This window comes from Electrophorus electricus, chromosome 2 (genome assembly GCF_013358815.1).
Source record: "Electrophorus electricus isolate fEleEle1 chromosome 2, fEleEle1.pri, whole genome shotgun sequence".
Taxonomy (NCBI): Eukaryota; Metazoa; Chordata; class Actinopteri; order Gymnotiformes; family Gymnotidae; genus Electrophorus; species Electrophorus electricus.
The window spans coordinates 6475919-6487448 of record NC_049536.1 but is presented as its reverse complement, the minus strand read 5'-3'; the positions used below and the strand labels follow the sequence as shown (position 1 = coordinate 6487448).

General features: G+C 39.8%; 1 protein-coding gene across 1 annotated transcript in view; it reads right to left on the bottom strand.

The window, feature by feature from the left end:
• Positions 1-7296, bottom strand: part of atp8b4 (ATPase phospholipid transporting 8B4) — an 18052-nt gene extending 10756 nt beyond the window's left edge. The window contains exons 1-10 of the mRNA XM_027017154.2: positions 7246-7296; positions 3653-3748; positions 2894-2952; positions 2462-2575; positions 2109-2207; positions 1534-1595; positions 1343-1415; positions 1045-1115; positions 724-806; positions 1-112 (exon numbers count right to left, since the gene is read on the bottom strand). The exon at positions 1-112 is cut by the window's left edge and continues 47 nt beyond it. Of these exons, the coding sequence (XP_026872955.2) occupies positions 1-112; positions 724-806; positions 1045-1115; positions 1343-1415; positions 1534-1595; positions 2109-2207; positions 2462-2575; positions 2894-2952; positions 3653-3728 (749 nt within the window). The 5' untranslated portion in view covers positions 3729-3748; positions 7246-7296. The remainder of the gene's footprint in view (positions 113-723; positions 807-1044; positions 1116-1342; positions 1416-1533; positions 1596-2108; positions 2208-2461; positions 2576-2893; positions 2953-3652; positions 3749-7245) is intronic.
• Positions 7297-11530: the final 4234 nt, after the last annotated feature.

Below are 11530 nucleotides of genomic sequence, written 5' to 3'. Positions count from 1 at the left end.
CAGCCTCTCAGCAGCATTTTCTCATTGTCCAGAGGATACTTATTATCCTTCCAGTACAGGGTTCCAGTGAATTTGTCCAGTTTATTGTTGGGAGGCTCACATATAACTTCTCCTGATAGGTAGAAGATACATAACTCAAGGCTAGATGTTAAGCCACCAAAAAGTGTGTGTGTGTGTGTGTGTGTGTGTGTGTGTGTGTGTGTGTGTGTGTGTGTGTGTGGGTTCACATGTGTGATAAAGACAACAGCTGCCTGCCCATGTATGCAACAAATGAAACAATCAAACATTCACACACACACACACACACACACACACACACACACACACACACACACACACACACACACACACACACACACACAAAAAAACACAAAAAAAAAACAAAGAACCAAACACCTGTGTAGACTGAAGATAGCATTGTTAGCATTGTTACATGGTAACAATAAAACCCGCAAAAAATAGCGCTAGTACCCTGGGCATTTCACTGGCCATAGCAACATAGTTTTCTTTACAACTGATAGCAGTAGTTTCATTTCCAAACTCAAGAGGACACTTAAGAAACTGATTGTTATACTTTCTTCAGACTCACCCAATGTTACAATTTCCAGAGCTACAGACAAGCAAAACAAATAATCCAATCAGTGAATATATGGTGATTTTGGTGAACTCTTTGTTTGGATGTGTGATGACAGTGCACTACTCGTATTTTTGAAGTAGCTTTACCATTGAACTCTGAAAGCTTGGCAACATCTGCTCCAAGTTCTGAGGTTACAGTCAAGGCTTGGCGCACTTTAAGGTTTGTCTCTCTGTTACAAGCAAATTCCAGAAACAAGCATTTTTACCCCAGTAACTGCTGAGAGTATATTATTCAGATGCAATTATGAAATCAAATTACATTGTAAGTGTAAATGCACATGTAAAATAAATCAATTTCTATCAATTAACTTTCACATTTCAAACATGCAAGTGCCCAAGTTTAGTCTTCCATTTGGTATCAGACAGTGATGCAGATATAAGAGATGAGTCATACTAGGTTTGCCTTACCCATCTAACTCTGCTGTTTCAATATAGCAAAGACCATAGGGCTCACTGCTAGACAGCAGGAGCAGGTCAGCCTGTAGGGTCCACACAGAAGACAGGAGAGAGTGGACAGAATCAGGCATGAAATGCCAGCAAACAGAAGAGTCACTTCATGTCAGTCTATATGGGAGGCCTTGGAGTCACATATGCATGCTACAATAATATTGAACTCAGTTGAATCCCGTTTATATTTTATAATGAAAGCTCTGAAATTATTTCAATGTTTTTTATAGCATCCTACAATTTCTGGACTGAAACTTACAGCAACAAACTGGTTGTTCTCGAGTTTTATGATCTCACCGACTCTAACATTCATCCATTTCTCATTTTGCAGCCTGCAGAAACAAGAGACATGAACTGTTTTTAGAACTCCATAATCTTTTTATTATACCTCACACAGGCTCAGCTTGCATGCTGAAGCGACAAGGCCATCAAGGCAGAGTGACAACTTACTTTCTCTTGGTGAGTACCTGAGACTGGCGAGAGTTGACTTGTTGGTCGCTTTTATGGCGAAACTGAAATACAAAGCACAATCACAGCAGGCAGATTATAGAACATATATAGTATAGAACATATATAGTTTGTTTATTCTATTTTTTAGCATTTGGTGGATTTTTTTTCAAAAGACTTGGCGGTTTAATATGATAAAGCGCTACAACAAACGCTCAAAGTGGCTTTTTCTATTGTTTCAGGGCAAAAAATGGAGACAATGAATATGCCTAGTTCAGTGACAAGCCATGTGGTTTATAATGTGACCAACGAGAAGCAATATATTATTTTTAAAATATTGCATACCTTCAAATAATATGGTTAATGCAATCTTTAACAGATGCTTTTAAGTAAATGTTCACAAAAGCATTTTTGGAAAAAAAATCCTTCTTAATCTAATTTGGGGGTTTTCATATTATCGTAATTTTTAAAATTTTGTCCAGCCACTTTACCCTGAGTAAAAACTCTTTGTGTACATCAGCATCCAAGCAAAAAAAATCACAGTAAACAATTCTCAGCATGTCAGAACATATGCTCACATAGTCATCAGTAGCATCCTTCACAGCGGTGATGCTCAGTACCAACACCAAAGGCACAATGGTGGTGAACCAGGACAAAGAGGAGATCTCAGGGATTAACTATAAATACATCACATAAAAATCATTTTAACTGCTGGCATATAAAGTAAAAATCATTTTATAAGACTAATTCAGTGGTTGTGAATTCCAGTCATAGGGGAACACTGTTTTGCTTACTTTTTATATCTCTAATTTCATACTTCTGACCCAACTCATAATAATTAGTTCCTGGATGGGTCTGGATCTTAAAATCAATGGCCTTACTATGAGAAAAACATCATAACGTAAAGGGCTTATTAAACTCTCAGGTTTACCTGTAGAATCAACAGCACTAAGAAGTAAGCATTGGCAAACCGCTGAAACTGCTCAAACAAGTTAATGGGTAGAAAGGTGTAGAGGGTATACTTTGCTGTCTTGATGTGATTATCCTGAGGAAAAAATAATAACAAAACTGTGAGTGACATTACATCATGATAATAATAAAAATCACTCACCATCAATTTAAGATCATTTGATTAATTAGGCCTTGCTGTTCTGTCATTATAAATGCAAAAACGATATATGCATCTGAACTAGTCTAATGCCATTCCTGCTTTTATTAAGTTATATAGTAGGAAGATAATAATTTCTAGAACATCTACAGTATACATTATTAATTCAATCTAATTCTATCTAATTCCAATTTTGCCCTCACTAGTCACACTGCTTTTTGTAAGGACCTTTACTGTCGGGAACCAAATACTTACAGCATAACTGAACCTCTCATTATAACCACGGTCGTTAGCTCTGACATGGCGTTCCTCCTCTTAGAACAAAGAGACAGGTGTTTGAAAAATGGCTTGTAATTAAAATTTAAAGAAAATTTCTTCAAGAAAAAAGTTCCTCCCACTCAGGGCAAACTGTTTAGTCTTTTTTTTCCCTTCTAACCCAATGGTGTGTAGGTGGTTTGTATGCTAGTGGGATGTATTTTCACTTCATCAATATTTCACCTAATTCAATTGCACTTCGCAGTTTGCTAAGGTAAGAACCAAGAAATTCAATAATAGGTTCAATACTCCACTGTCAGCATCTGTATGTTGCTTCAAATTCCTATACAGCATTAAAAAAGGTATGTAACTACTACACAAAACCCCACTCAGTTCACAGTCATTAACAATAACTAGGCATTTAGCTCCCCCCCCCCCCTCCCAATCTCTCCCAATCCTAAACTGATAAACAGCATGGTATAGTCAAGCACATCAAGATCAAAAAGAAAAAGGGTCAAAGAAAGCACAATAAAAAACCTGGTTAATAGTCTCTCACACAGTACAGGTGGGGCTTGAATATGAATCCTGGTGGCTGCATGCACTTAGACAGTGGTTTTATGATGGATCCCATAAACACATAAGAAATTAGTGGTCATTTCAGGAACAAACATTTGTGGAGATCTATGTGTCACGGATAGCAACACTCTCTGCAACCTCTCTACTACGCATTCCCGCTCCCACAAACCCTGGCAGCTCTACCTTGTCCAGGCGCTTTGGAGCGCAGGTTCCAGCTTCCTCTCCATGGCACTAACATCCACAGCCATCTCTGTGCCATTGCCTGTCTGCACTGTCATTCTTATACAGCACAGACAAGGGTCATGAATTAGAGCAATACAGGCCAGTTTCTATTGTAAAGCACCTAAGCTGATCACTAAAGGTAATTGTGCATTACCTATATTTTTCTTGGGCACATAATTCCATAGATAATAAAAACACTGATCACTTTGGCATGTAAGGAACATTGCCTTCATTTGCTTGAATGTATAATAGACTGAATCACATTATCCCCAGTCAGGAATGTAGAATTCCAGAATCCAGAGGTCTTGTGTTAATTGCAAGATAAGAACACGGCTAATCATTTAGCAGCGGCTAATAGCAGAATGTGGAAATGTCTAGTAGTTTGTGTGAGTGACAATACAAAAAAATAATAGTTAAGTTCTACATATGTCTATGCTGATAAAAATAAACGGCTCTTGATGTGGACATCAGTTGAGTTTTAAATGAGTAAAAAAAAAACTGTCAAATATTCCCCCTGGATGCATTGCGGTTCCCTTGGCATATCCCGGGAACACCCCCCCACCCACCCACCAGTCATGTGATACAGCCTGCCGCTTGCAGGGGGGTTCACCATAGTTTATAGCCACACCTGTGCAGGGGTTGATGTTAAGTGTTTGTCTGTCTATTTAAACCCCGCCTAGTTGGTCATTGTTGCTATTACTGTCATTGTTAGCGTTAGTGTAATCGTTCGTGTTAGTATTACTGTTTATCTATCCACTGTTAGCGTGATCCAGCATTTAAGTGTCATTGTTATTGTCTACACTGTCTGTTATGTGTGAGTGCCTTGATTGTCATATATGTTTTATGTTATTAAATGTATCACCAAATTAAGGGAGTCTGTGCGTCTCGGTCTGCGCCCTGCAGCACTTGGGCTGCTGTTACATGATGACACCCTTCTTTTTGAGTTTTGTTCTGTTCTGCCTCCTTGTTTAGTTCCCAGCCCTTTGATTGCTATCACCTGTGTCTAGTTATTCTTAATTAAGCTCAGTATTTAAGCTCTGTGTTGTCCTGCTTCCTGGCTGGTTATTGCATGGATTGTTAAGGTTTTCATGTATGTTTAATATGCTCTCTGCGTTCTAAGTATTAAGTTTGTTCCCTGGCTCATGTTATTTATGATTATTCCATTTCGTGTTTTGCTTTGTCTTGGCATTTTTTTTTTACATTCCAATAGTTTATACATGTTCCCTTGATTTTATTAAAATCCAACCTGCATTTGCATCCAACTCTCCATCTCCTTCCGTACCTGCCTGTTACAACAACACAGCATTAATGGAACCTATACCTATAAACCTATAAGTAAGGTATCTGAATCAATCCAAATTTAGCAAATTAAAGTCACATCCTGCTTATGGTTCATGTTTTGTAAGAAGAAGGAAGTTACATCATGCTTTGACACATCCACAGTGTACCACAGTGCTACTGTAACCTCAAACTTTTGCCACTGGGTGCTGACACCTCCACATTGTCCCTGGAGAAGATGCCACACAAAGCAATTTCAGCCAGTTTCTCTGTATACCAATATACTTCACAGAAGTTATATATACGTATGTATTTTCACACTTTAACTAGTGTGCCATATTAAAAGGTCATAATTGGTGTGATCTCAAAAATGACTCCATCCAAATGATATCTGAGATTAGAAGTGTTAAAAGAACATAGACTCATGCTCCAGAGAGTAAGCGTATAACCTTACTAAGAGAAATATTATCTGTAACTCCAAATCTGTCCCTACCTTAACCACTAAAGATGTTGTATGCACTCAAATAAAAATATTATCTACTATTTATTAACTCAAACAAACATATAAAAGAACAAATACACAATTCAAATTCAATTTAAAAAGTACACAATTCAAATGCACATTTGAAAGAAGGATGAATAATTTCTGAATTACAAATTACAGCACACCTCATGCAAAGACCCAGTACAATAGGACATTGGCAAAACAGGTGCTAACAAGTGTTAATAATTAATCAGGAGAGTCTACTCTGTTTACACATTTATTTGTGTCGATAACATGATCACCTAAAAGCACTTAGCAACAAATTGCTAGCTATAGCAAAGATTAATCAAGAAATATATATCTATAGTCAGGATTTGATGCAAACTTCATAACAAAGAAACTGACCAGGATTATTCCACTACTCTGGAACCTGTAAATAAGAGAAGTTCTTAGAGGATCAAAATCACCTCCAGGCTGAGTAATGGCTAGGTCATTTTACTTCTGTTCTATATTTTGACTATAGTTGAAACAGCCACAAAAGGTATTTGTTTCCTTAAATAAACTACCAGTAGATTGTGAAAAGTATTTAAGCATCTCAGAGAAGATGATGCTTCACCAGTACTGGAGAAATTCAAATATCTAGTAGCTCACTAGAAGAAAACTCTCTCAGTTAGTACTTTGAAAGCAAAGCAAGCAAATTTCGAGTGATCTGTAAAATCAGACTTTTTTCCAAAGATTAAACAACACAGTATCACTTCACACAAACCCGAAAATAAGTCACAGAAAGTGAGACACACAGAAGAAGAACATTACCTGCAGGTTTGACCCTACTATCCATCTCCGTCCTAAAAGGAACATAAAGCCTACAATAATGACCTCGGTCATACTTAAAAAACACAACCTTACAAGGTAAATATATGAATAGCCAACATTCCTATTCAAGTGAATGAACTGGGAGTAACTTAACAGTCTTCATCTTACACAAGGGCCCAGGGCACTGCATCATCGGTGGATTCCTGTTACTTGTTACCTCCCACCATAAAGAAATGCGCAGGCATCCACACACATACCTCACACATAGGCACTTGTATTTGTTGTGTAAATGTACATGTGTACACACATACACAACATATACACATGCACTGCAAATATGCATACACACACATGCTTTCTAATAGAAAGACTCAAATGACAATCACGCAAAAACATCCCTGTGATAGCAAAACTCTCCATCTTATCTCTGTAGAACAGAAGACCATGCTATAAAAGGCAGATCAAGTGGTCAACAAACAAGGATTTAGAGATACATTGTATGTGCTCCTCCTTCATCAAGAATCGATTAAAAATGTGGCTATACATTATGTGGATTTTCATTTGTTTGTGTCAAGAGAAACCAAGAGCAACAACCTCGGAAATCGGATGGCATCTAGGTTTCTAGGCAACAAGACCCCAGAGAATATGACATCAGCTGAAACACATGGCGTGTTTCATACATATCTGACAAATGTTTAAAGCTAAGATGTACAGATAAAAACAAAATATTATTTTTGCTAATTTTCATAATCCAAAAAGCCATAATTATTCACTTGTTTGATTTGATCTTAAGGCCCAAATGGGTATTGCTGTATCACTGGAAACATTTTATGCTGAAAAGAATTAACTGCCCAAGAAAAAGTGGATACTGTACTTTTCTCAACTACATCAAGTGACAAACACTTACAAATGTTCTAAATTTGGTGCCCTCCACCAGTATATATAACAGTGAAACCAACATAGTGCTAATTCCTCTTACCTATACAGATGTTCTTCTTCTGAATCACCATAACATCAGACCACCTTTGACAGTTCCCGATGAATTCACTAGAAAATAACATCTCCTGTATCGGTTTAATTAACTCAACATACAATTATCACATTCTTAAGGGTGTTACTAATAATTAGTCTATTAAATTATATAAAATATCACAAAACTTCACTACTTTAAGCCAAGCAAACTGCTGTACACAATTCTCACTCTGTTCAACAGTAACTCTCTGGGCCAGACTTCTGTGCTCTGTGCTCCTCTCTGTGCTCCAAACGCCCATCTTTTTTTTTTAGACTTTGAGCAGAAAGATTTATTACCACACTAGATCAATTGTACGGAAATAAGCCCCTAAAAATAAAAGCTGTTTTTGTAATGTCTGCCACGCTCTGACTTCTCCATAATGAAAACCCAGTGGACCTGCAGTCCATGGAAACCCCAGTGGGTCTCAGAGCAGTCTACTCCACAGGGAGTACGACATGGAGTGCTGATGTGGCTAGCGAACAGGTAGTAAACAGGTCAGTCCAGAAATAATTCTTACTTTGCATTAACGAATTATCGAATGTTTCAGGGGGGGAAAAAATGAAAAGAAAAACGAGTGTCACAGCTGAATTTGAAAAGGAGAAAAAGCATGCTGATGACCAAAGGTGCCATATGCCAGTAGGTGGGACTCTAAATGCCCAATAAGGTTTAAAATGCTTCAAACCAGCAATTGGTCAACAACAAAGAGTCAACAGCAGAGTTCCTAAGTCATTCATCCCTGGCCATTCATCTATCATTCTGTCACGCCATTCCGAATTCCGAATATTTAAGTGTATATATAAACTATTCAAAATATAATTTCGGTGTCCTTACTCACCATACGTTGCTCTTTTAAAACGGCGGATTTGTCTCCGTAGTTAAATTAGCATTATAATCTACATTTAAGAAGACATAAGTTATGGTAGTCTAATCTTTATATAACGATACCAACCACCATAACCAACTTTAACAGCATCATCACGGTACCTCACGAAACATTCGACCATAAAACTATACATAAAACCAGCGCTGCGCATAAACCAGACCAAAATTCATTTGAATTCATGAAAAGCAATACTCATCTATACCAGTAAGGCAGTAGCGGTTGCAGTTCTAGAGACTCAGTTCTACTAGTCATTAGAGACGTGTCTGTGGACCTGAGATACGAATCCGAGTGGCCTACCAAAAACATCGCGCACAGACTGACATATCCTGCGTTTTAAAGCAACACAATAGAAGCGCTGTATCTTTAAACTGAATAATCTGAATTTAGTAACCTATCGCTTATGATATACGCGATTCATTCCAATTGAGGCGCAATTAGAGTCTTTACAGAATTTACAGAATAACAAAATCAATTTCACAGAATGGCATAGAGGGAAAAAAACGATTTATTTAGTATTTAGTATAAAGTATTTACCGAAAACATGCTCCATTCATACGCAGACTCACTATTTCTCTGGCGTGGCGGAGTGCCGCGTCGTTACAACAAACCAATGAAATACCAGCCAAATTCCAATCTCTCTCTCTCTCTCTCTCTCTCTCTCTCTCTCTCTCTCTCTCTCTCTCTCTATCTCTCTCTCTCTCCCACTCACTCTCTGTGTCTCTCTGTGTGCGTGTGTGCGTGTCAGTAAAAGAGAGAGTTTACACACAAACACACATATTGTCACGACAGTACAAACTGTCCGTTACCGTTAACGGAAACCAGAATATTAAATCCGCCAGCCAAATCGTGCACGCGTGTGTGGTCTGGATGTGGGATTGTTCCACAGGGGAATCGCGTTGTCTTCCGATATGTCCCACCAATAATCGCCAGGATCAACGCGTCTGTTCTCATCTGAAATTGCTCATTTTATTTCTTGGGATGAGAAATAGCTCTATACGCACATAGCCTACATACGTACATTCATTACTGAACGAACGCATGACACAAAAATGTTTCTCATATTATTCTCATACCTTTAAATACTGTACAGTCGGTGGAGAAGGAGGAATAGGAAACACTTAACAAGTGTTCAATAACACCAAGGAAAGGGTTGACTAACGGGTGAAAACGTTAACTAGAACACAAACGCGACACGGTAGACATTTCTAAATTAAAATTATTAAAAAAAAACTTACATTTAAATTTAAAAAATGCAGAGACTAAATCAAACACACATACCAAATCCAATTATGTAACAACACATTTCAAACATTTAATTGAACTAAATGAAGTCCGCACAGAGGCGCATGACTCCTCCCCATTTTTTTCTCACTCCGCTAGCCCAAGGTCACATAGCATCCCCCAAAAATCGGCTGTCACATAGCATCCCCAAGCTAAACAGCCCGAACATGGTCCCTGAAGCTGTCATACACACCCCCAATTCCTTCTGCAGATGTTCCGACCTGCCCACTATCCTGGCCAACACAAGGGTTTGTGAGGTGCCCCAACAGTCCAGTCATCCTTCTGGTCAAGTATAGCACCTTGCCCAGGTGCACCTTCACAACGGAGGGTCCATCCCATGGTGACAGACTTGGGTGAGCATTGCTGCTCTTGGTAGCACAAGTTGAACGCTCATTTGTGACAAGCACTGGTATTGCTGGTAGTCTTTGGTGAACTGCTTCACGGCATGGAGGCAGCGATGGAGTCGCTCGGCATGGCCTTTTCCAGGTGTGCCGTCCTCCCCAGACCACAGTAAACAACCAAACAGCAGCGCTGAGGCCATCCTGACCTCGCAGCCGAACATCAGGAGAGCTGGATTGAAGCTGGTTGACTCCTGCATGGTGGAGCAGCATGCCAGCAGGACCAAGGGTAAGTGGTGGTGCCAGTCACGCTGTTGTTGGTGGTCACAATGAGAAGGTGGTGAGCATACAGTTGTCACTGTCAAACTATTCACGAGCTAGATGCTCTGTGGATGGAGCAGTTACAGACCTCAGCCATGACTGGCATCTCAACACTATGGAGCGCCTTAAACGTTCCAAAGCGGTAAAAGAACTTCTTGACTAGCTGCTCCTCCATCATGGTCACACTCTTGTCCAGGACAGAATATGCCTGAGGCCACTTGGTGAAGTAATCTATGGCCAACAGGAAATATAGTAGTTTCCAGCATCAGCAGTAGAAAAGGGGCCCAAGGCATCCACAGTGACCCTGTGCATAAGCGAGCCAGAGAGGAGGGACCTCAGAGAGGCACGCGGTTTTTAGCCACACACTGGACACAGCAGTGCACGTGAAGCTCCACATCCATGCGGCAGTAGAAGCTTTGCCACGGCCACTTCAGTGTCTTGCCTATGCCAAAGTGCTTTATGTCAGCTGGCCCGTACACTGCACCCAGCACCGTCCTACTCAAGCTGCGCGGCACCAACGGCTGCCACGCACTGCACTCTTTGGTGGCGCACCTCTCAGCCTGGCTCTTTGGCTCTCTGAAATGCGTGAGGTGCACAGCACAGAGGTGAGGGTGGAAATGGCACAGTCCTGCCATGACAGCCAGCAGCTCCCTCCTTATCACACAGTAGTTGCACTCTGACTTGCTCACGCGCTGACTGTAGTAGGTGAGGACCCTCTCAGCCCCGTCCTGCATCTGCGAAATGGCGGTGCCAATGGCCCGGTCAGAGACATTAATGTCCGAGATGAGCGTGCTGTCTCCTCTTCCACATCTTCCCCACATAGCCATGCACAGAGAACAGCGAATGCACAGAGTTCCTTCTTCCCGCTGGAACACAGCCCCTTCATCATGAGCTGGTATAGTGGTATGGCTACATCGGCTAGGCGAAACATTTTTATAACTTACAAAAATAAGGTTTTTAAATTCAGATGACTTCCAACATTACATTCGTAATTAGGTTTCCTTCTACATCACAATTGGTTTGAGTTAGGCTATCTTTAACTCTTATTTGCCATGTAGTTCTTACAACTTCTATGTTGTTAACATAATGCTACTAAGGACTGATGACTACACATCTATGATAATTAGGGAGTGTGCTCTTGAAATGTGCTATGAACACTATGCAGGTCTTGTCAGTGTTGACCTTCATTATTATAAACAATACCACCCCCAAACATGACTCCTCCTTGTAACACACCTGACCCACACCAGGAAAGACTTGATAATTAGCCATTTATTTGAACCAGTGGTATTAGATTATGTTGAACAAATTGTGCAGAGTCACTGTGACAAGACTTTGAAGCCACTTTGAAGCCAAGTCTATTCGATGATGATATAAATGTTTCTGTTGGAATTCTTTATGAAATAAGACACACATAAGGGAGGCACAG